A 23,453-nucleotide genomic window follows, 5' to 3' on the forward strand; every position below is an offset into this window, starting at 1 on the left:
AATTTAGCAGGATCTTGGCTGAGCAGCAGTCCATGTGAATTAACAACACTTTCTGAAACTGATAGTTTCTCCTGTTACCTCCTTATCTACAAGTCCCTGGCCCTATCTACAAGCAGATTCACACAGTCTGTTTGTAAAGACACATTCCTCTTTTTCCTTTCACCGGGCACCATCACAGCACTGGCACTGCCTGTCTGTGGTTGGGCCTTTTTTCATTCTGGTGCCAGTCCTTGCCCAAGCTGAACCCAATGAGCTTTGTCCAGCCTTTCCCAGCCTTTTCAAGACTTCCTGCAAATCCAAGGCAGATTGGGGAATCTGGTGCTGCGGTTTTCCTTGTTTTTGTAGTGCCAGTCCTTGCAGCAGCTGAGCCCAGTGACCTTTTTCCAGCCCAGCCTGAGGCAGGAAAGGAGTGGGTTGGGATAGGTATGGTGGTGAAGATGGGGATGATGAGACGGTGTGATTTGGCGAGAGTTGGTGATGGTGGTGGAAATGGAAATGGCAGAGCTGTGCAGGGCGGTGCGGAAATGCGGGGATGCTGGTGATGTGGGGATGGGGAGGACGGTGCGGTGTAGACGGGGATGTCTGTACGGTGAGATGCAGGCGGAGATGGGGGTATCTGTAAGGCGCCGTGCAGATCCGTGCCGCGCGGAGCAGAGCGGCGCCGCCCCGTCCCGCCCCGCGATGCCACCGTGACCCCGCCGCCGATCACTTCCAGGGCGGCCCCGGCACTCGATTTGAAAATGCGGGAGCGGCTGCTCGTGCTCCTGTGCGCGCTGGCGCGGCGGCGGCGGCGGCGCGCTGGGGCCATGGCCGGGAACGGGAGCGGCACCGGCAGCGGGAGCGGCGCCGGCGCCGGGGGCTGGGACGGGCCGCAGCGGCGCGCCTGGCTCCGCCACTACTACAGCCAGCGGCAGAAGCGGCTCATGACGGTGACCAGGGCGGGGCCGCCATGGGAGGGGACTGGACGGGACGTGGGGACAACGGCATGCGGGGAAGGGGTTACGGGGGACGGAGCGTGCGGGGATGCGGGCGACACGTGGAGATCGCGGGGACACAAAGGATAGGGAGGGTCACGGGGGATGCACTGAAGTCACGGGGACACAAAGGGTGGGGCATACTGGAGGCGCGCGAAGCTCACGGCGACATGGAAGATGGGGGAATGCGGGGACAAATCACGGGGACACAGGATATGGGACGTGAGACACGGAACACATGGACATGGGGGATTTGGGGCACAGGAACACAAAAAATGGACAGGGGGGGTGGGTGTAGGATGCGGTGTTGGGAAGGATGGGGAGCACGGGGAAGTCACACGGGGGACATGTGAGACCCAAAACACGGGATGTGGGACTGCAAGGACACATGGACACGGAGATCACAAAGGATGGGGAACGTGAGGATTCTGTGGGACACAAAGACAGGGACACAAAGGATGGGACTTGAAGGACACGGGATGTGATCCTGAACACAAAGGTTGGTGGATGCAGAGGACATGGGGATGTGAAGGAGTGGGTGATGTCTAAGATGAGGGATGCAATGGGAGATACAAGGGATCCCTGGCAGCAAGGACAAGATGGTGGGGAACATGAGGAACCTGCTGGCCTGGGCAGTGGCTGAAGAAGGTGACTAAAGCTTCTTTTTAGTTTAAAGTTGTATTGTGGAATTTAATAACAGGAAAGCAATTCCTGTGGAGAGGCCAGGAGCTTCCCCTTCCAAATCATGATTCCCATCTTTGAGGGGTGCTCTCTCCTTCCAAATCAGGACTTAGCCCACAGTTCCCTCAGAAATCCAGTAATGTTCATTAAAATACAAACCCCCAGAGCAAGTGGCCACCCCAAAAAGGGGCTTTTCCGGAAAACTGTCTGCAACACCTGGGCGTCTTGTCTGAAGTCACACCTACTGCCTGGTTGGTTTGCCTCCCAGGAACAGGAAGATTTGACCAGTGTTAGACCAGTTGGAACCACTGGCCACCTGGCACTGGCCATCCTCCTGCCTTGAGCAAGTCTCTCAAGCTGGGTGGTCTTCAGAAGAGGGTCCCAGTGAAGTACAGGGAAGCACTCTCTCACACTGCTGCTCTCTCCCCCTGCACTGCAGCTCCTCATCGCTCACCGGAGGAGAACCAGCTGCTGCTTCTACCCCCGCGCCTGGCCCAGCCTCAGGAGCACGGACTGGTGGGAGCGGGTGGTCCTGAAGGAGTTTGGGCCCCAGGACTGGTTGGAGAAGTTTCGGATGTCCAAGGAGACTTTCTTCTACATTTGCAACCAGCTGCGGCCTGGGCTAGCTCCGCACAGTGCCCACTTCCACCCCACCCTGCCCCTGGAGAAGAGGGTAGCTGTGGCCCTGTGGCACTTGGCCAGCAACGTGGAGTACCAGACTCTGAGTCCACTCTTTGGCGTGGGGCCCTCCACCGTGCAGAGCTGTGTCCGGGAGGTGAGCTATGCTGTCGTCTTGCTGCTGAAGCCGCTTTACCTCCGGCTGCCTGATGAGAAGGAGCTGGAGAACATGGTGCGCATCTTCTGCACACGCTGGGGCTTTCCACACTGCATTGGGGCACTGGACAGCCTGCACATCCCCATCCACCCCCCCCTGCGCCTCACCGCCGACTACTGCAACGGCCAGGGCTGGCACTCCATCCTCACGCAGGCCACTGTGGATGGGCTGGGGCAGTTCTGGGATGTCTCCACTGCGTTTCCAGGCAGCATGGAGAACAGCGCAGTCCTAGAGAGCTCCAGCCTGTGGGTGCTGGCCAAGGAGGGCCGGCTGTGCCCCAACCCTCCCAAGCATTTCATGGGGAAGGCACAGAAGTACGTGCTGCTGGGCGATGCCACGTACCCCCTGCAAGACTGGATCCTCAAGCCCTACCAGGAGGACGAGAACCTCACCCACCGCCAGCTGCAGTTCAACTACCGCCTGAAGCGGGCTCACAGTGTGATCGAGAATGCCTTCCTGCGCCTCAAGGCACGCTGGCAGATCCTCCTCAAGTGTGATGACTGCAGCCTGGAGCAGCTGCCCACCCTCGTCCTTGCCTGCTGCATCCTGCACAATGTCTGTGAGGCCCACGACAACCCCTTCAATGAGGAGTGGCTGGAGGGCACTGAGCCCACCGAGCTGCCCAAGCCCTCCCAGCCCGCGCCGGCCGCCATGGAGGACAACCGGGCTGAGCAAGTGCGTGAGCTGATGTGCCAGTACTTTGAGAGCTGCGGGGAGGGCTGACGGGCCCGGAGAGCAACTGCCTTGCACATCCCTGCTTGTAGACTTGCCGTAGACCCTGGCAAACTGACCCAGTGCTACCAGCTGTACCAGGTGGACCCAGGGCAGGGAGGGGCAGCTGTGTCATGCTCGTGTTGGGTTTGCTGTGGAGGTTTCAGGCAGTGGAATGTATTTTGTGCCCATTCTCTCTCCCAGGATCGAAACTGTTTGGTGGTGTGTTGTGTGCTGCGGGAGTACAGTGGGGATTAGGGCTGGGAGGGGGAGGCTGCTGGGATCTCTCTTTTCTCTGTCTCAAGGCCTCTCCATTAGGCCAAAATCAGCAGGAGCCTTAAAATAAGGCAAAACTCCTTTGAAGGTTTGAAACTTGCTGTGTAAACACACATGGGAAGGAGAAGGAAGGAAGAGGTGGAGCAGTGACTTGCAAAGGCTGGCACCAGCCTGAAATTAAACTGCATCCACAAACTCAGGGATGTGCTGGCCTCAGGCTTTGTGCAGCCCCTCTCCAGAGGGGTTTTGCTCAGCCTGGCACCCCCCAGCCCCTTTCCAGGGAGGTTTGCCCAGCCTAGAACCCCCTAAGCTCTTCTCTGGAGAGGTTTGCCCAGCCTCACACCCATGGCTCTTCTCCAATGGGATTTTCCCCAGCCTGGCATCCCTGACCCCTTTCCGGAGAGGTTTGCCCAGCCTGGCACTTCTGCCTCCTCTCCTGAGGCATTTTGTCCAGTCTTGCACTTCAGATCCCTCTCAGGCAGGGGGTTTGCCTAGCCTGGCACTGCCCAAACCCTCTCCAGCCTGGCACTCTCTGGCCCTTCCAGGGTGGGGTTTGCCCTGCCTGACACCCCCTGCCTCTCTCCAGAGGAATTTTGGCCTTCTTGGAACACTCTAGCCCCTCTCTGGAGAGGTTTGCCCAGTCTGGTACCCCTGCCCCTCTCCGGAGGGGTCTATGGCTCAGTTCCGGGGTCCCTCTGCCCCTGCTCGGCTCTTGGATCCCTGACGGGGCCCGGCTGGAGCCGAAGCTTCCCCGGCCATGGTGAGCAGCGGCTCCTGCCCCTCCCGCGGCGCCCCCTGGCGGGCGGAACAGCAGCACCCTCAGATGGAGGGGAGGCAGCGCCCCCTCGTGGGCGGCCCCGCCCGTACGTATTGCGCAGGCGGCGCCGCCGGGCAGTCATGTGGCGGAGCAGCAAGATGGCGGCGTGCGGTGAGTGCAGCGCCGGCACCGCCGGGCCCTCCCCGAACTCCCCTGGTATCCCCCGGCCTGGGCAGCTCCTCTCGGGCCCCGGTTCCGCTGGCCCGGCGGCTCCGTCTGGCGCGGTCGCGGCAGGGGGTCTATGTCCGTCCCGGATATCCGGTGAAACCGAGTACGGACACGCGGTGTGGGGTCGGCCTCGGGGTCCGGTTCTCTGGCACAGGCTGGGCCGCGGCCCTTCCCGCTCGCCCTGTCCTCGGCCGCGGGACCCGCTGGCCGCTGAGGGCACACCTTGACTCCCTTCCTCGGATGCAGGAGTGTGACCGAGGAGCCCTCCCAGAGTCCCCAGTGTGCCCGAACCCGTCCGCGCCATGGTGACAGAGCAGGAGATGGAGGCCATCGGCCGCACGCTGGTGGACGCGGCGCAGCCCCTGCCTGCCCGGTTCCGAGCCCTGTTCACCCTGCGGAACTTGGGCGGCCGCGCGGCTGTGGAGTGGATCAGCCGCGCCTTTGGAGACAGCTCGGCGCTGCTGAAGCACGAGCTGGCCTTTTGCCTCGGCCAGATGCAGGACGAGGCGGCCATTCCGGTGCTCATCCGCGTGCTTGAGGACACGGCCCAGGAGCCCATGGTCAGGCACGAGGCAGGTACGGCGGCAGCTCGTGCGGCTCTGGGGGCAGGGCTGGCTGGCAAGTGGGGCTTGGGGGAGCTTTCCCCCACTGTACAGAGCAGTTCATGGGGGCCTGATCCAGCTTGGGTGTCAAACTCTGAGTCACATAAGATTTCCCCACCTCCCCTGGTCAGACCTGACAGGACAGGTTGGCCAAGCCCTGCTGTTCCTGCTGGCCAGGCTTCTCCTGTCGTGTTTGTCCTGTTTGGAATTGGTCAACGCAATCTGTGTCCGTGTTTGCCCCATTTGGGATTGATCAGTTAGCCTGTGTCTGTGCTTTAGAGCAAGACAAGGCATTGCCAGAGGACACAGCAGGGTTCTTCTCATACAGACACTTTGATAACATCCTGATACATCCTTCAGGTGAAGCCCTGGGTGCTATTGGGAACCCTGGCGTGCTGGATATCCTGAAACGCTATTCCCAGGATCCTGTGGTCGAGGTGAGGTTCCTGAGGGGTCATGTCCTCTGGGATGCAGCAGTGCTGGTCTTGGAGAGCGAGGCAGGTCCTGCTTGGGCAGGTGGGTGGGGATATCACAGTGACATCCTGCTGCATGCTGGGCTTCTCCTGGCGCTGTCCAGTGCTGCTCTGCAGCCAGGGCCGTGTCCCTGTACCCACAGGTGGCAGAGACGTGTCAGCTAGCCTTGAAGAGGCTGGAGTGGCTGCAGAACAACAAAGAGAATTCAGGCACTAGCCCATACCTCTCTGTAGATCCTGCTCCCCCTGCTGATGAGACAGATGTTGCCAAGCTCCGGGAGATCCTCCTGGATGAGTCCCAGGAACTATTTGACCGCTACCGGGCCATGTTTGCTCTGCGGAATGTGGGGAGCCAGGCTGCTGTGCTGGCATTGGCAGAAGGTGAGGGCCTGTCCTTGCTGTGGGTCTATCCAGGCTAATCTGGGATGAGTCCCTCCCAAATCCAGGACTGCCAGAGCTACTCTCATGTTTTTGTGTCTAGGGCTGCTGTTCCCTGCCACATTACAGAATGCTGAGTGGCCTCTGGTGTTCTAGAGCTCTCTTGCCACCCTCCAGACCCTCTTCCCTGAGGGAGGGAGGGCACCAGCTGTGATGGTGATCTGGGACCAACTGGTCTGGTCTGACCCATTGTTAGACCTGGCCCAGGGTTTTTGGGGTCCTGCTCTCCTGGCCTGGAAAGTCAGGGACTGCTGGTGTTTGGGAATAGTTCTGGAGAGGGGAATGTTACATGAGTGGGAAAGTGGGAGACCACAGGAGCTGTGGATCCACCCCCAGCCTGAGAGAAGTGGATCAGGCTCTCCAGCCATCTGGGACTGTTGAGGCCCATCCTGCTCTAGCTGCTTGGTCCCAGAGGGCTGGAGTCTGTGACCATGCTGCCGTCCCCCGAAGCATCGTGTGGTGGGGCAGGTGCAGGGCAGCAGCTCTTCTGGGGGTGGGTGCTGCCATCAAAGGAGGCACTGGGACAGGGCTGGGATCAGGGTGGGGTGAGGGAGCAGGGTGGGACACCCCTTCCTGTACATGGGGCTGGGGTGGTGACCCTTGGCATCCCCAGCTTTCAGATGGGGGCTCCATCCAGGCATCCTGGTGTGTTTTGAGGCATCCTGCTGGTACCTTTTGGGGCGTCCCAGCTCACTGTTCCCCCTCCCGCAGGGCTGCGCTATGGCAGCGCGCTGTTCCGCCACGAGATTGGGTACGTGCTGGGGCAGCTGCAGGATGAGGCGTGTGTCCCTCAGCTGACAGCCGTGCTGCACAGCCGCGCCGAGAGCCCCATGGTGCGGCACGAGTGCGCCGAGGCGCTGGGCTCCATCGCCCGGCCTTCCTGTCTGCAGGCCCTGCGTACCTTCGCCGGCGACGAGGAGCGTGTGGTGCGCGAGAGCTGCCAGGTGGCCCTGGACATGTACGAGTATGAGAACAGTGCCCAGTTCCAGTATGCTGATGGGCTCTGCAAGCTGCAGGCCTCCTCCTAAGGCCGGACTGGGAGCACCTCTGTTGGCATGGATCCATGCCTTGCTACGCAGAGCTGGAGGAGGGACTGAGTTTGCTCTCTGGCACAATTACAACCACCTTTTCCCTCCAAATCCTGGCTTAGCTGCTACTTGCCTCCCCATCACTCCTTGCCAGCTACTGTTTCCTGGATCTGCCCCTTTTCCCTGCCAGGATCAGCACTGCCTGCCCACAGCATGGCTTGGGGCTTGGACCAGGTGGGCTCTGCTTGGCATGTCAGAGCCTGCTGCAGCTCTGCAGGGCTTGGGCCTGCCCTGGGTTGGTGCTGCCACATTGGCAGCTCCATTCTCCCCAGCGGAGCTTTGCTGGGGGCTAGAATGGGCTTTGGGCACCCGCTCTTGTGGGCTATGGTGTTAGGATGCTTTGAAATTGCTGTCAGTGCTGGTGCTGAGCCGGGGCCCTCCTCACCCCCGCAGTGGGTTTGGCTTTTCCTGTTGGGACAGGCTGGAGCTGAGCCTGTGGCAGCCTCTGCCCCAGGATGGCGGTTGTTTCATGGCAAAGTTGGGAAGATATGGCTGGGTTTTTTCTGTGGGGAAGAAAAAAAAGGTTTTTTTCTGCTGTCATTAGAATAGGCAGGGGTTGGGCCTGTGTGGGCTTTCTCTATGTTTAACCACACCCAGGAGGGCTGAGGCTGCTGCTGGCACCAAATCCCTCAGCCAGCCCAGCCTGGACACTGGGATTTGGGGTCTGGCAGGAAATAAAGTATTGGCACAGCAAGCTGGAGTGAGTCAAGCTGTGATTTACCTGTGCCCAGGTGTGGAGTAAACCCAGCACCATGGGGTCAAGCCCTGGTCAGGAGCCTGGGGGCTGCCAAAATGAAATCACAGAACCATTGAAGTTAGAAAGGACCTTTAAAATCGAGTCCAGCCACATTGGGAGGAGGGAGTGGGGTCCCTGATGACATGAGGTGAAACCCCCAGCCCAGGGGAGGAGGATGAACTGTCTGGGGTGCCCTGGTAGGTCCCATTGCCCTGCAGGGCCTGGCATCCTGCTGGGCATACCTTTTCCCCTTGTCCAAGGGCTCCCTGTGAGTCACTCCCAGGCTCAGTCCTCTTAATCCCTGAAGCCAGCTCAGCATCCCCAGGGCTCTGGTGCTCCGGAACACAGCCAAGGAGCAGCGCTGGCCGTGGCCCAGTCTGACCCAGTTCAGGACTCCATGGAAAGGGCTCTTGGTCAAGATGTCACCAGTTTTGGTTACCTGTACCCACTGAGAGTCAGTGATATGTGCCCCAGTGCTGTGAGTAGGGTCACCTTGTGTGTGATGTGGAGGGTGAGGGGCTCCAGACTGCAGTTCCCAGCACTGGGGACAAACATATGACGTTTTCACACTGTTTGGAGTTAGCAGCTATTGTGGATTGCTTGTCCCCCATCCCTCACCCTCCGTAGCCCCTGGGTGATGGGCAGGACCCAGCTGGCACTTCAGGCTCTGGTGTGTCCCTGTGTCTATAGCCATCCCCAGGACAGTGAGATGGGTGATTTCTCCCAGGCCATGTTATCACTTTCACTGTTCACTTCTTGGCACGTGGCTTCCAGCACTCTGGAGTTTGCCAGGCTATTTATCCCCACTTATCACCTCGGCTGCCTTCACCTTTGTTCACCACCTTTTCCACAGGTGACTCACTCAGACCTTGCAGAGTTGTTTGCCAATCATTCTGTGCCAACGTTTGTCACTGCTCCCCCAAACACCTTTTAAGACAGAATTAGAATAAAATGCATTTCCGAGGCTGGGATCTGGGCAGGGGTGACCTGGTGCAACAGAGCTGGGAGGTGCTGGAGTGAAGCAGGGCTGAGTCTTGAGCTTCGACTTGACACTGAATCCCACCAGCACGTTCACTCCTCCCAGTCTAGCCTGTGCTGGGAAGGGTTTGGGTTTCTCTCAAGCTGCTGCTGGTCTGGGCTAAACTCTGCACCCTCTTGGTGTGGGGGAGGGAATTCCTTTTGGGAGAAGCATGGACTCCGCACCCCTCTGCAGCCTGCTCTGCCTTGGGAAGTTGATACTGGGTGCTGGGGTGACACGTGGCAGCCATCCGGGAAGGCGATAGCCTCTTGCCACAGGCTGCTTCACTGTAGAGCAGAGGGGCCCCGTGGGAGCCCCCGTGGCTGAGACTGCATCCCCATCCTCTCTGCCTCCGGCTCCGAGGGTGCTGTGTCCTCTGGGATCTCAGCCATCTGCTCCAGGGATCTGGGGCCTGCTGAGGGATTTAACCCAGCCCAGGGGAAGGAGGAAAGACCTCAGACATCCCTCCCCATCCCTGTGTTTGGGGGTTCTCCAGCTGCAGGTGCCTCCCCACTCCGGGAGGGGGCAGGGGTACCAGTTGCGCTCCCAGAGGGGCAGGATTTGGGGACCCTGACCCACATCAGAGCCCACTGGTCACCCCCCATGCTGAGGCAGCTGGGCTGTGGCTGGATTAGCAGGTGCTAAGCTCCTCAGCAACACAACTCTGTCACCAGGTGAGTCGCACTGCCACCATCCGTGGGGACACCACTGTCCCTGTGATCTGCCAGCACCGAGGAGTCTTGTGGACCTGATGCCACTTCCCCCTCTGCAGTCCCCTGCGTGGCAGAGGCTTTGGTGGCTCTGGGTGGAGGTGCAGGGATAGCTGGCCATGGCCCTGGTGGGGGGTATCCCCCTCCCTGGCACCGGGGGGGCAAGGGGACTACGGCACTTGCTGCAGTCCGCCCCCGAGGAGGATGGGGTGCTGTACGTGGACTACAAGCCCCCCGCCCTGGACAGCATCCGCCTGCCCCGCTATGTCCTGTACCTGATGATGGCAGCAACACTGGTGCTGGTGGTGGCATATGCCATCGTGGGGCACCTCATCAAGGACCTGATGCATGACTTCACAGGTGAGTGCTACCCACAAGCAGAGTTGGGCTTTGGGATGGGCAGGGGACCAGGGCGATTCCCCCCACCTGAGACTATGCTGTGGCAGGGCTGGTGCTGCTGACAGCTCTGTCTCTGCCCCTGCAGACTGGGCATTTGGTCCCAAGCCGGAGGAGAAGGCGGGGATGGCTGAAGGCACTGTGCTGGAGGCAGAGTGGCTGGAGGAGGATGAGGTGCTGGTGGAGCAGAAGGCAGAGGATGAAGGCACCGGCGTCCTACCTGGCACAGACATCCCAGTGGGGCTGCTCGCTCCACACAGCTCCATTTCCTTTGCCGACTCCCCTGAGAAGGGGTTCTTCTAGGGCCAGGGGACACCCCTGCTACCAGCAGGACCCTGCAGCCCTGCCTGACCGTTGGGTCACAGTGTGGCCCTGGCCATAAGCACTACCCAACACTGGAACACAGCCTACCCCTCCCTAGCCCCTGCTCTTGGGGCTCCTCTTGGGCTGTTTTCACCAATAAAGCCACCTGCCCCAGTCCTGCAAGTCTGTTGGCTCAGCACAGCGTGGGGAGTAGCAGGGCTGGGACATCCCAGCCTTTGCCTGGGGCAACAGCACCCTTTGGCACAGCCATGGGCACATGGATATTTCAAAGTGGGCACTTGGGGGTGCAAACCCATGGTGTGGGTGGAGAGCCAATGGTGGCAAGGGGCACAGCCCAGACACAGGTGCACACCTGCACATGGAAGCACAGATGCACTTCTGGATGGGTCAAGTCAGCATGGACACATGAGTAGGGACAGACAGATGGACAGCTGGATGCTGAGCCTGGCTTCTCCCACCACCCCCTCAGTGCCTTGGCACTGCCAGACCATGCTCAGTGTCATCCAAAGGTGGCCCCAAAGCAGTCTTGGGGGACAAAGCACCCTGAAGCTTCATATGAGTTCTGGGTGAGGACACTGGGGTGGGGGCTGTTATATGGACCTGCACCCCCTGTCTTAAACCTAGGCTGAGGCTGGATCCCTGCACCCCCAGTCTTTTTCACCCCTTGAGGAACTGCCACAGGCAGGGTGGCCCTGCCAAAGTCCACTGTACCTCCCTGGGTTGCTGCTGGCCACCCTCTGCCTCAGTTTTCCTTTGCCCTGGTGGGTGGGCCCCCTGCCATGGTCTCTCTGAGCTAACCTTGTCAGTATTTCACTCTTGACAATACACAGACACTCACACCCTGAGGAGGACATGATGGTGTCTCACCTGGGATTGTCTGGAGGCAGCTGGCTTGTGCCCAGGGGAGGGCTCGGGGGGGAGATGTCTGGCATTGCCCACCCCTCTGTACTGCCCCATCCCCATGGGATCTGCCCCAGCCCTGCCAGCAGGACCAGGGGGAACCAGGCAGGGTGGGTATTTCTCCCCCCATCACCCATCTGTTCTTCCACCTGTGTCGTTCCCACCCCCCCCCCCCATGTGTCTGTCTCTCCCTCCATCCATCAGTGGTCCTCAGTCCTGGGCACAGGAACATGCCTGTCTTTTGCCACTGTGGTCATGGAGGTGGTGGCCACTGAGTGCTGTGGGGTGCCAGTGCCTGAGCCAAGGGTGTGGTACCACCTCCAAAGGGTGATAGGAGCTCTGTTGCCATGGTGCTTTGTGCGATTTTGTCCTCTTGGAGCCAATAAAGGTGCCTGTTGTCCTGGGTGCAGAGTGCAAGCATGATAGCAGCAGGGGACAGAAGCTCACTTTCAGGAGCAGGATCCAGACGTGCCCCAGCCCTCTGCCCAAAAATGCCAAAGCCTTTGCAGCCCCTCTTGCTCCTGGTCCTGCTCGTCCTCCCTGCCACCGCTCAGGGACAAGCTGGTAGGTGCCTCCATGACCCTCTGTACCATCTGTGCCCTGGGGTGCCTGGGGAGGTGGCCAGGCCTCCCCCAGGCATCAGATCAGCTCCTGGGAGACCTTTGTAGTGGGGCCAGTCTGACCCAACAGTAACTTTTGGGGGCAGAGCAGAAAGATCTGGAGACACCCACCTGCTGCCCCAGTGCTCCCAACTGTGCTGGGGACAGGTGAGCTGTGTTGGGGGTGGCTTCCTTGATATGAAAGGGACAGTGGGAAAAGGGAACAATGACTGTCTGCCAATGTCCCATCCCATGAGGGGGGGGTCCTGTCTCATGGAGGGAGGTCCCATTCCCTGAAGGATGGAGCTTCCCTGAAGCTGTCCCCATCCCCATCTTTTCCCTTCCCTGCCCCTGGCCATGCAGGCACAGGCCCCAAGGTGCTGCAGCCGTGGCTCATTGGCCTCACGGCCGTTGTCGTCTTCCTCTTCGTCGTCTTCGTGGCGCTGCTCGTTAACCGGTTCTGGAATCTCAGGAGGCACAGGTTGGATTGGGGCGGGGGCCAGGGGAAAACTGTGTGGAAAGTTGCCATGGGCTGGGAGCAGGGTTGTCCCTGGGCAGTGTTCAGCCTCTCTCCCCTTGCAGGAAGGAGAATGACTGCCCGGAGACCCTGGAGACTGACAGGTACCACAGCCCGGGGCTTGGATTCCCTCCAGGGTGGCCACATTCTGGCTGTGCCATGGTGACTGTGTGCCCTCGGCATGGCCGGAGGCGGCCGTACCTTGGTGCTCTTCGTGTCCCTGGCACGGCCTCGGTGCCGGTGAAGTGCCCGGCTGACCGACGTTCGCTCCCTCCCGCAGGCTGGGGCGCTCCGGCCACGTCAACCCGGCGGCTGAGAACTCGGATGAGCTGAGCGATGACAAGCAGGAGAGCAAGGCCACGTCCCTCTGAGTCCCCCCTGCGCCCCTCTGCCCGCTTCGGAGCGCCTCTGACGGGCGCCGCACCCTCACTCCGTCTGCGGTGCGGGAGTCCACGCCGGGTTTCGGCGACAGCCGTGGCCACCGTGGCACCTCTCGCCCCGCGCCCATCCTGGCTGCGACCAAGACCCGGCGCGGATCACCCGCTCGCCGGAGCGGAGTGGTGGGGGTGGCGGCCGGGGACGGCAGCGGGGCCTCCCTGTGTCCCCAAGCCCTGGGCCAGCGGGGGGTCCCAGCCCGGGGGAAGAGGACAGACCCCCTTCCCAGACGTGGCCAGTAAAGGTTTCCCCAGCCTACCCTGGCGTCAAGCGTCTTGTGTCACCGTGCTGGAGACGGGGCTGTTCCGCCCGGGGGCCACTAGGGCCGGGAACAATGGCAAGTTCCAAGCTGCCAGACCTCAGCGACTTCGGCAGGGCGGGAGCCGGTGTCCCGCCACATCGCTGCCCGGCCGTCTCGGACCGAGGGGTGGGTACTGAGGGACACGGGGGGCTGGGGAGCACCGAGGAGGGTGGGGGCCCTCGCTTCCATGGCTGTCCTGAGCAGTGCTTGGGGACAGGGACCGTGGGGACCGCGGGGATGAAGCACAGCTTCGGCCAACGCTTACCGACGGGTTAGGAGCGTGACGTCACACCGCCAAGCGATTACGTCACGCGCACAAGGTGGTGACATCCCGTGGCCAAGGCCTGGAAACAGAGGACGTGGCAGCAGCTCTGAACCCCCACGTGGACCACGGCTGCCCCCACCCAAATCCTGTTGCCACATGTTCTCTCTCTGCCGCCTCGCAGCCCCGCCTGGGACTGGGGCTGGGGATGCACCCTGCGGGGTCCCAGTTCTGTCACCCTCCTCATCCGGGACAAGAGCAGTCATGGGTGGGAGTCCCTCCTCTGAGATGATGGGTGCCCACTGCCTGGCAAGGCTCTGCTCTCCCAGGTGCCCCCCCCAGTGCCCTCCTCCTCTGCTGGGACACCCGTGTTCTTCCCAGGTTGGGCGCCGTGCCTCACTTTCCCCCGGGGCAGCAAAAGAAGGGCGGAGGCGAGCTGGAGTTGAAGCATAGCTTGTTTAATTTTTATACTTTTTTTTTTTTTTTGTATTTTTTTTTCCTTTTCAGTTTTTAATATTTTTTTTATGTGCCAGTTTTTTATTTTTTGTGTTTTTTTTCTTCTTTTTTTGTCTCTTTTTTCTCTTTTTTGCATAGGGGAAGGGGGGACAACAACAACAACAAAAAGGGGAAAAAAACAAAAGAAACAAAACAAAGCAAAAAAAAAAAAAAAAAAAAAAAAAAAAAAAAAAAAACCACAAAAATCCGTATCAGGGTCAGTAAGTGTATGTAGGCAGGAGCGCTATGGGTAATGGCTGCGTACAATGGTATAATCAAATATCATGAAGCACCAGGGAGGCGAACGGAGGCCCGGGGGTTCATGCGGGGCCAGGGGGCGCGGGAGGGGCACAGCGGGAGGACCCGGCCCCGGCTCGCGGCCCTGGTGCACTCGCGGTGTGTATCGGCTGCGGCAAAGCGAAAGCGAGAATCCGGCGAACGAGTAAAATATAACTGCGAGAGGGGGCAGCCCCGGCCCCCCAGGGGGAGCGGGAACCCCCCGAAAAGGCGGGCGGGGCAGCCGGCGGCGCGGAGGCACTGCGGCGGGATTTTTGGTTTGGGTAAGAGGCGCGGTCCGGCCGGCTGCCGCCTCGGCGCCTTTTAGGGGCGGTTTCTCTCCTTTTGCCGCTCTTTGCCCAGGGGTGGGATTTCCCCCCATCCCGGCTCCACCTCCCGCCTGCCACCGGGCATCGCACGGGCCGCCCAGCGGGGCACGGGGGTACCTAGAGCGGCACCCATGGACCGGGGCACCCGTGGGCCCAAAAGGGCACCCAGAGGGGCATTCGTGGGTATTGCTTGAGGCACCCTGCGGGGCACCTGTGAGCACCACTTGGGACACCCAGAGAGGCCCTCGTGGGGATCACCTGGAACATCAAAAGGCGTACCCAGAGGGGCACCCATGGGCATCACCTGGGGCGCTCAAGGGACACCCAGAGAGGCATCATCTGGAACACCAAGAGGGACACCCGTGGGCACCCATAGGGGTACCCGGTGGGGCACCCACGCGTGTCACCCATAGGCACCGCACAGGGGACCCAGTGGGTCACCCATGGGCCTCTCCTGGGCCACCCATCCCAGCCGGTGGCGGGATCCCCGGAGGCGGCGGCAGAAAGCAGCAAATTCCAAACCCCGATTACAAAAATAACCGAACAAAACAAACAAACAAAAACAAGGAAAAAAACCACCCCGAAACAAAACAGAACAGAACAAAACAAAACAAAATAAAAAAGCCCAAACACCACGAAACAAGACATATATATATATACGAGATTTTATATATATATATATATATTCCTTTGCGATTTAAAGTACCTTAACTGTGTGGAGGCCCGCGCCCCCCCCCCCCCCCCGGCCCTGCAGCCCCATATATATATATGTGGATATATATATATATATATATATATGTGGATATATATATATATATGTGTGTGTGTGTGTGTGCACAGGTTATTTGTTTTATTTATAGGTCACAAGGACATTTTTAATTAATTTTTTTAAGCCGACGAGCCAGACTAAAAACCCTCTAGGAGAGACTGTAGTGCATGAAACCCCCACGGTGATTGTCGAGCGGAGTCCCCTCGTATCCCCATCCTCCAGGGGAACCCCTCGGAGCTTCCCCAGGGATGGGATGTCCTCCACCCCGGCTTTGCGCTCACCCCTACCGTGGCCAAGGAGGCCGCCAGAAGATTTAAAAAAAAAAAAAAAAAGAAGGGAGAATGGTTAAAAAATAGAAATAATAAAAATGAGTGGTGTCCCCCCCGGGGAGGGACCCGGGGTGGTTGCATATTCCCTTTGGGCAGAGCCAGGAGTGCGGCCCCGGCAAGTGTCGGGGGAGTAGTGCAAAGACCCCGGGGACACGGGGGGTTCCCCGGCCCCGCAAGGGGAAGACCCCAGCACACCCCCTCGAATGCCGCCCTACGGGCTGGGGCGCGTCGAGTTGATTCTTTTTTGCTTTTTATTAATTTGATTTAAGGTGCTTTTCTTGCCGAGGGCGGGTTTTGGGAGGCTGCGGCCGCAGCCCGGCCGGACTTGATGCCGGCCCGGAGGGTGGGGAGGCAGCAAAGAGGGGGCAGGAGACAGTCCCGGTGGTGTCCCCTCGGGGAGAGGGGGTTCCGGGGCTTCCTCGGGGAGGCGACCCAGGCCCGAGGGGCGCCAGCGCCCCTCGCCTCCCCGGGGCTGGCCGAAGGGGCTGCCCCAGTGCCCCTCGCTCCCTCTCTCCGCTGCCACTGTCACCGTATAAAACTGCTTTAAAAAAAAAAAATTTTTTTTGCTTTGAGCTGAGCCTTTTCCAGCCTTACTCTCCCTCTCTTTTTTTTTTTTTTTGTTTTTCTATTAAAAAAAACCTCTCTTTTTAAAAAAATTGTCTTTTCTTCCCCCCCCCCCCCTTTTTTTTTTTTAATTCTATTTTTCATTCCTCCTCCCCAGCCGAACACTGACCCCGTTCCCTCCTTGCATTGTCCTTGCAGAAATCAATACTGCACCTTGCATAAAGAAGCGTCTCCCAGGGCTCCTCCCAAGGGTCTGGGACCCTCAAATCAGCCTAAACTGTAGGCGAAACCCGGCGGGACGCGACCGTCCTGTCACTTCCCCACTAATACTTTTGGACACCAAAAGAACAACCAAGCAAACAAAAAAATCTAAAAAAAAAACAACCAAAAACAAACCCAAAACAAAAACAAAACAAAACAAAACAAAACAAAAAAAACAAACCCAAACGAACCAACCAAAAATTAAAAACTGTTCACGATGACGTTTCTTCATGCTCGAGCAGCAGCAACGCTGGTGCCACCCGCCCACCGATGTGTCAACCCGCGTCAGTCAGTACTCAGCCTCAGGGAGGTTGGGGGGGGGTCTCTCCAGCCGGCGGAACGCTGGGGTTTTAAGGCAAATTCTGGGTTTTTAGGGGGTGTCGGGCCCCTTCTCGGCAGCGGGCACAGCAGGGAGAGGTAGCGAGAAGGCACCTCCTGCTGTGCCAGCCGGACCACCCGGACCCCCGGGGATGAAGCCGATGGGGTGGAGGTGGGGGGGAGGCTGTGACCGCCCAGACACCAGGCCGGGGGGGGCACAGCTACATTCACACGGTTCCATTCCTGTCACGAGAGCAGCTGGGCTCAGCCCTCCTGGCCCCCCATTGAAAATCAACTTAAAAGTGAGTCCCCTAAGGGAGAGGGGCGAGTCCCTGTGCCCCCCCCGTAAGGATCAGCCCATACGGGTCTCCATGCCTGCTCCTCCCCGCACGGACCCCACCACATGCCGGTCAGTCTTGCCATGCCGGACACTAGGTCCCCCCCGAGCGTTCTGGGAGGGTCTCTGGCCCGGGGGTCCCTGCCGCCTCCCGCCTCGCTGCCTTTGGTTGCTGGAAGCAGAAAAAAGAAATCCCCCCAAAGGGAAGGAAAACAAAGAAAAGAGAAGCAAAGCAAAGGGGTGGCCGCCCCCCCGGCCGGCCCCCCCAACAGCTATTGCATATTCCGGTGTGTTGGCGCAGAGGATGCATCGGTATTACCAACTGGAAGACGTTTCTGAGGGGGAAAATCTGTTTGAAAAGAAGAAGAATAGAGAGAAAAAGGGACTTTTCCGGCCGAGAAGAAGCCATGCAGGAGGCGAGGGGGGGGCAGCGGCCCCCGCCGCCCCCGGCCCCCCGGGAGCCCCGGGCATGCAGCGACTCCCTCGCACTGATATCGGGTCCAGTAATACTTAGGCTTCGAAGGCAAGGCACATCATGTGGTATAAAATTTCGTGCAAATTAAGAAAACATGGATTTTTTTTCTTGTGTGTTTTTTTACGGCTTTTTTTATATACAGATTTTTTTTGTGTGTGTGTGTTTTTTGTTTTTTGTTTTTTTTTTCCTCTCTTTTTTTTCTCTTTTGCTGAAGGGGAAGGTAGAGCCGGTTAATAAGAGTCTGCCATGCACAGCATCAGCCAGCCGCGGCTGGGTTGAGCCAGGTCACCAGATCCTGTTAAAGCACCATGCAGTTTATTTTTTTTTTTTTTTTTTTTTAATGTGTTTCTTTTCTCAGATCTTTTTAAAAAACAGGTTTCCCTCTCTGCCAAGCACTTTTTTTTCTTTTTTTTCTTTTTTTTTTTTGTCTTTTTTTTTTTTTTTTTCCTTTTTTGTGGGTTTTCTCATTTTCTTGTCCTTTCTGATTATTTTTCTGTCTCCCGGGATTTCCTGCGTCAGCCCTTTCCCCGGTGCCTCGTTGTGCCGTCCCGGGGAGTGGCAAGCGGGGGGAAGTAGGGGCCACTTGGATGGGGAATGCGATGCCAGTGGTCCTCGGGGCGGCTCTGGATGCCACGGGAGGGGACCAGGCGGGTGGCAACGGTGGCCTCGGGTGACATTCCCAGCTTCTGGACATCCCATGGCGGCTTCTCTCTACACTTCGGGTGTCTCCTGTGCCGGAGATCTTTTGGGGACCAGTCTCCTCATCTCGCTGGGGACAACGGGCACCTTCGTCCTTTTCCTCCTCCTTGCCTCGGCCGTCGCGAGGGTCCCTCTGCTCTAAGGCACTGCCACGTCCCTGCGTCCCCTTCCCGGCCACGCTGTCACCGCACGGGACGGAGACGGCCGAGCGCTTCCTCCCGCGCTGTCCCCCGGCCGGGGGCTCCTCCGGGAAGACTGGGACCCCTCCCCGCCGCAGTTCAGGCACTTGACGCGGGGCCAGGGGCTCCCGGGGACACCGGGGGACTTCGAGGGACTCCGGCGTCTGGCTATACCCTCGCCATTGCTCGGGCTTCTTTGCTCCATCCTTCTGTACGCAAAAAAACCCAACCCAAACCAAACCAAACCAAACCAACAAAAAAAACCAAACAAAAACAAACAAACAAACAAACAAACAAAACCCCCAAAAACCAAAAAAACCCCAACAAACAAACAAAAAAACCCCACAAAAAACAAAACCAAAACCAAAAAAAAAAAAAAAACAAAAAAAACCCAACAACAAAAAACAAACACACAAAAAAACACAAAACCACCAAACCCAAAAACCCTAAACCAGCCGTCCTGGCAAGCCAGTGCCGGGGACTCGGGGACTCCTCCTCTTCCTTTTTTTGTGATTTTTTTTTTTTTTTTTTTTTGACGATTCCCTCTTAAAAGTGCATTTCCTACAAAATGTGCAACACAAGCGCACCCTCTCCTGCCTCCCACCTGGTACCTGTCCACAGGAATGCATAGCTCAAACACACAGACGTACGCCCTCCCAACCCCACGGAACCCCGGGCGCGAGGACACGCCTGAGGACAGAGGGACACGCGTAGGAACACACGAGGCCCCGGCCGGTGCAGGCTTGGGGAAGGAAGGCGACCAGGGAGATGCTGACCGTGCCCCGGCGCGACGCTGGCCTCCCGGGAGCCACTGGGGCCGGGCTGCGACAGTCCCCATGCCGTGTCCCCGATGGAATCAGGGTGCCACCGCCGCTGTGACATTTGGGCCGTGGTGAGAGAATCCCGACACCGTGTCTGCGCGGGAACCGAGGTGCCACCGCCGCCGCGACCACCTCTGGCCGTGCCCATGGACCCTCTGTGGTCACAAGCCCCCTCCTCCTGTGCCACCCGCTCGATCCACTGTACCACCATGTCTCCATGCCACCGCATAACCGTCACCGTGTCACTGCAGCACGATGTCACCGTCCTCGAGGCGCTTGCATAGCACGGAGCATCACCCGCCCCGACCGCGAGCACACCCGGTCCGCGGGGCTGCGGCAGCAAGGAAGGGTTCCCCACCCCGCCCCGCCGCGCCCCACCCCAGCCCCGGGGTCCCCCGACAGTCTGGGCCCGGGGGGGTCGGCAGGGGAGGTTTTGATCTTTTTTACTCACATAAAGAACGAGAGAGTCAAAGCCGTTTGCATATTCGGCGAGCGGCCGGCGGGGCTCGGCGTCGCGGCCCTGCAGCCGCTCCGGGAGGCATTGCTGGCACGACTTGTGTCAGGTCTCAGAGCGGCGCCGGCCGACGGGGTAAATAATAGTGTTTTTTCTTTCTTTTTTTTTTTCTTTCTTCTTTTTTTTTTTTTTCTCCTTTTTTATCTTTTTTTTTTTTTTTTTTCCTGTTTCTTTGTTTTCTGGCGCATAGCCGGGGTGGGGGGAAAGTTCCTCCTGGGATGGGTTGTTGGTTTGTTTGGTTTTTGTTTCTTTTTTTTTTTTTTTTTTTTTTTTTTTTTTTTTTTTTTTTTTTTTTTTTTCTTTTCCATTTTAAAACAGTTTGTTCTTCCTTTCCCTCGCTCTTTCCTTCGGGTTTGGGTTTTGCTTGTCGTCGTCGTCGTCGTCGTGAGGCCGCGCTCTCCGTCGTCACCGCAAGGCTGGGCCTGGTGCTCGGGGACGGGGATGTTCCTCTGGGGGTGCCTAAAGCAGAGGAGAAGGGAGGCGAAGGGGCGGCACGGCGGCGGTTATCCCAGGTACCAGGACTGCCGGGAGAGAGGAGAGAGGCCGGCGTTAGTGCTCTGCCCCACGGAGCTGCCTCGTCCCCCGGCCGGTCCCCAGACCCCGAGACAATTGTCCCCGCGCTGTCCCCTGCCCGGCGCACGGGGCTGGCGTCCCCACTCCTGCACTGAATTTGTCTGTCCTCTGCACCCCGGCCACCCGAGTTCCTCTGGGGCCGATTGCCCTGCACCTTCACGGCAAAGGCGACTCTCCCCAAAGAATGGTGCTGCCTGGGGACAGGTAGGGGGGTGGCACAGCTGGGGACCCCGTGAGGTGGCCCCCTGCCACCCTCCCATTGTTTCCCGCCCCCCCCCCAGCCCCAAGTTCAAGTTCATTCCTGATTAGCTCATGTCTGGTTTCCGTTGGAAACGAGACAGCTCGGGGCGGCTGCTTCCCTTAACCCTTCCAGGTCCCTCCACACATGACCAGAGCGCGGCAGGCCTCAGCTGCCCCTTCCGGGACACCGCCTCCTTCCCCCGCGCCTCAGTTTCCCTAGGCAGAGCATCCTTGAGCCCTGGGGAGCCCCCCCGAGCATGACTAGGGACACATACACACAAGAACCCTGGCGGTCCTGGGACTGCGAGTGGCTGTGACCCCTGTCTCTGGACAAGGACTCTGGCCCCTCTGCTCCTCCAAGGCTCTCCTGGTGCTGCCCCAGGTCTCCTCTTTATGTACCCAAGGCCTCTGGGGTGCCCACCTCATGTACAGGATTGGGGAAACTGAAGCAGAGTGAGGGTTGTGATCAGAGCCGGGTCACCTGTGTTTTTCCTCTGGAAACGGCACAGCACCCTTGGGTGTCCCAGCTCATGGTACCTAAATCTGACAGCCTGGTACAACAAAGCACCCCCGAGTACCCTGTGTCACCGCTCACAGTTCCCAAAGTGCCCACATCCTGGCACGGCACAGCACCCTGAGCACTCCTCCCCAGCCAGGGCAGCACCCCAGGGTGCTGCAACATGGCACCGTCCACACCCCCATCTCTCTGTCCTGTCACCTGTCTTTCCTGCCAGCCCTGCCAGGCTACCAGCTGCAGCCACTGCAGCTGCCCCTGCAGGGAATGCTGAGGCCAAACCACTCATGTCACAAGTGAGGCCAGGATCTGCCACCCCTGTCCTGGCACCACGGCACTAGCTGCAGTGTCTGCTCCAGAATCCAGGACTAATGGAAAGCCCCTGGAAAGGCACACATGATCTCCTGCTGCAGGTGGAGTGGCCATGGGCCCAGCTGAGTGAGAGCAGGTGCCTGTGCCCACACAGAGAGGGACCCATGGCTGTGGTGCTCCTCCTTTGGGGATGTTGTGGGCACCTAGGCAGGGTGGTGCCAGGCAGGGTGCAGCCAGAGCATGGCAGTGACATCCCTCTATGACAGAGGACTTGTGGTGGCCCTGAGCCACCAGCAGTGCCTAAAGCCCTGGCACTGGATGCCTGTAGTGAAGATGGCATGGCAGCAGTGCCCCTGAGCCACAGTGGGGATGCCAAGGCAGTGATGCCCACAGCAGCAAAGTTGGCAGTGGCAGTGTCAGAGCTGCAATGCCATGATGGTGATACCCGTGGTGGCATTGCACATGGAAATAACCCCACGATAGTGACGTACACAGCAGTGGTGCCCAAAGTGGCACTGTCCACAGTAGCAACACCCATGGCAGTGATGCCATGATGGGGATGTCCACAACAGCATTGTCCGCAGTGGCCATGCCACTGGTGGCAATGCCCACAGCAGTGATGCCACTGCTGTAGTGACACTCTTCATGGCTTTAGACATGGTGGCAAGGCCACGGCAGCAATGGCTACAGAGGTTAAATCCACAGCGGCAATGTCACATGGCAGTGATGCCACAGTGACGATACCCATGGTAGTGGCCACAGCAGCAATGCCCATAGGAGGAATAAACATGGCAGCATTGCCAAGGCAGTAATGCCATGGTGGCAATGCCCTCAGCAAGGATGCCATGGCAGGGGCGCTGTGGCGGGGATTGCCCATATCAGCAGTGTCACATCAGTGACAGCCACAATGGTGGTGCCAGTACTGGCCATGCCCATGGTGATGCCCACGGTGATGCCATGGCGAGGCTGCCCAGGGAGAGGGCAGGAGGATCCCCCCAGCAGCATCCCCGCTCTCACCTGTGCCTGATAGATACTCCCAGGATCCCTTGGTCCTAATCCCACGAAGGAACGGTTCGCAGGGGGCGTGCCTGGTGCAGAGTAGGCTGGGGAACAAATGAGAGCTCATTAACGGGGCTGCAGGTGGCACTGCCATTGTCCCCACTGGGGCCAGGCCCGGCCCTCTCCCTGGCACTGCTGAGATAGAGCTCCCTGGCACCCGGTGCTGGCGACCAGGCGACGTCCCTGGCTGTGACCTGATGACAGGCGAATGGTGCCCAGGGGTGCTGCACCAGGGGTGCTGTGCTCAGACGGTACCACCCACGGTTTCAGGGCAATGACCGAGGCTGGGGGGGCGAAGTGCCCCGAGGTGCAGGCGCAGATGGTGCTCCTGGCTGTGCCCACACTGCAGCTTCCGGAGCTGAGCTGCCACAGGGAGAACAATGGCAGCCACCAGTTCCACTTGGCCACGCCACCCTGCTGCCACCTCCATCCCTTAGCTGGGTATCCAGCAGTGGGACCTCCAGCCCTGTTCAGCTTATGGGTTCAGCCCTGCTGGAAGCAAAGTGCTGTCAAGGGGAATGGGGGATTTGGAGCCAGCTGCACAACTTGGGGACAGCCAGTATCCTCCTAACACATCCTTCCCTGAGCCTGCAGGAACTTGCATTCCTCTGTCCCTCTCCAAGGCTGTGACCCCATTTCAGCCAGGCCACCCCATGCTATCTCATGCTGTCCCCTCCAGATTGTCCAGGATTTGGCTTCTCCATACCATGGGATCTCCACACCTGCTGACCAGCTGCTGACAGTCATGGCCCATTACCCAGAGACAGGGTAAGGGCTTGATCAGGCAGGACCTGACTGTGTGGTGACACAGCAGCCACTTGGGGTACCACGTCCCATGGGTACAGCACGACAAGAACAGGAACAACCCCCTCGCAGAGTGTGGTGACAGCGCAGTGTCCCACCACTGCAGCATGCACCCCCATGCCAGTCTGGGGTGACATCAGCTCCCCTCTGGCTGTTGGGCCCAGCACCCAAAACCTTCCTGGACAAGGCACTTATGGTCCCTGAGGTGGAGTGGAGGGCAAAGAGTTTGTCAGTGACCTGTCCTAACAAAGACCTCAGGTGCCACCTGCCAAGGGCTCTGGGGGACCTGCACACAGTCTCTGCTCTGGTGTCACTTCACATCCC

The 23,453-nt window shown here is 59.1% G+C and overlaps 5 protein-coding genes across 10 annotated transcripts in view; 4 read left to right on the forward strand and 1 right to left on the reverse strand.

Annotated features, from left to right (window-relative positions):
* Positions 1-740: 740 nt before the first annotated feature.
* Positions 741-4,008, forward strand: LOC310920302 (uncharacterized protein; the record flags this gene model as incomplete). Its single annotated transcript, XM_083880177.1, has 2 exons — positions 741-929; positions 2,095-4,008. 2 exons carry the CDS (start codon positions 741-743, stop codon positions 3,211-3,213), a joined length of 1,308 nt encoding a protein of 435 aa, XP_083736303.1. The 3' UTR covers positions 3,214-4,008.
* Positions 4,009-4,359: 351 nt separating this feature from the next.
* On the forward strand, positions 4,360-8,767 carry DOHH (deoxyhypusine hydroxylase). The gene is made up of 5 exons (XM_083880139.1): positions 4,360-4,405; positions 4,709-5,038; positions 5,425-5,501; positions 5,681-5,918; positions 6,687-8,767. Exons 2-5 carry the CDS (start codon positions 4,765-4,767, stop codon positions 7,001-7,003), a joined length of 906 nt encoding a protein of 301 aa, XP_083736265.1. The 5' UTR covers positions 4,360-4,405; positions 4,709-4,764; the 3' UTR covers positions 7,004-8,767.
* An 879-nt stretch (positions 8,768-9,646) lies between these two features.
* SMIM44 (small integral membrane protein 44) lies at positions 9,647-10,226 on the forward strand (the record flags this gene model as incomplete). Its single annotated transcript, XM_083880057.1, has 2 exons — positions 9,647-9,887; positions 10,012-10,226. 2 exons carry the CDS (start codon positions 9,647-9,649, stop codon positions 10,224-10,226), a joined length of 456 nt encoding a protein of 151 aa, XP_083736183.1.
* Positions 10,227-11,351: 1,125 nt separating this feature from the next.
* SMIM24 (small integral membrane protein 24) lies at positions 11,352-13,251 on the forward strand. The gene is made up of 4 exons (XM_083880106.1): positions 11,352-11,711; positions 12,110-12,227; positions 12,329-12,367; positions 12,544-13,251. Exons 1-4 carry the CDS (start codon positions 11,567-11,569, stop codon positions 12,632-12,634), a joined length of 393 nt encoding a protein of 130 aa, XP_083736232.1. The 5' UTR covers positions 11,352-11,566; the 3' UTR covers positions 12,635-13,251.
* A 6,610-nt stretch (positions 13,252-19,861) lies between these two features.
* Positions 19,862-23,453, reverse strand: part of NFIC (nuclear factor I C) — a 39,171-nt gene continuing 35,579 nt past the window's right edge. For 2 of the 6 annotated variants that reach the window (XM_083880031.1, XM_083880030.1), the window contains exons 10-11: positions 22,284-22,369; positions 19,862-20,086 (exon numbers count right to left, since the gene is read on the reverse strand). In XM_083880031.1, the coding sequence (XP_083736157.1) occupies positions 20,033-20,086; positions 22,284-22,369 (140 nt within the window). In that variant the 3' untranslated portion in view covers positions 19,862-20,032. Of the gene's footprint in view, positions 20,149-22,283; positions 22,370-23,453 lie in introns of all 6 variants that reach the window. The other 4 variants (XM_083880032.1, XM_083880033.1, XM_083880034.1 and 1 more) reach the window with 3 other exon arrangements.

This window comes from Zosterops lateralis, assembly GCF_965231275.1.
Source record: "Zosterops lateralis genome assembly, chromosome: 29".
Classification (NCBI taxonomy): Eukaryota; Metazoa; Chordata; class Aves; order Passeriformes; family Zosteropidae; genus Zosterops; species Zosterops lateralis.

What these genes read in the sequence shown, in the direction of transcription:
- SMIM24 (XM_083880106.1), top strand. Translation starts at nt 11,567, where the DNA reads ATGATAGCAGCAGGGGACAGAAGCTCACTTTCAGGAGCAGGATCCAGA. An exon ending in TGGAATCTCAGGAGGCACAG is followed by an intron (nt 12,228 to 12,328) that starts GTTGGATTGGGG and finishes CTCCCCTTGCAG; the next exon opens with GAAGGAGAATGACTGCCCGG. An exon ending in GAGACCCTGGAGACTGACAG is followed by an intron (nt 12,368 to 12,543) that starts GTACCACAGCCC and finishes TCCCTCCCGCAG; the next exon opens with GCTGGGGCGCTCCGGCCACG.
- DOHH (XM_083880139.1), top strand. Translation starts at nt 4,765, where the DNA reads ATGGTGACAGAGCAGGAGATGGAGGCCATCGGCCGCACGCTGGTGGAC. An exon ending in CATGGTCAGGCACGAGGCAG is followed by an intron (nt 5,039 to 5,424) that starts GTACGGCGGCAG and finishes TACATCCTTCAG; the next exon opens with GTGAAGCCCTGGGTGCTATT. An exon ending in CCCAGGATCCTGTGGTCGAG is followed by an intron (nt 5,502 to 5,680) that starts GTGAGGTTCCTG and finishes CTGTACCCACAG; the next exon opens with GTGGCAGAGACGTGTCAGCT.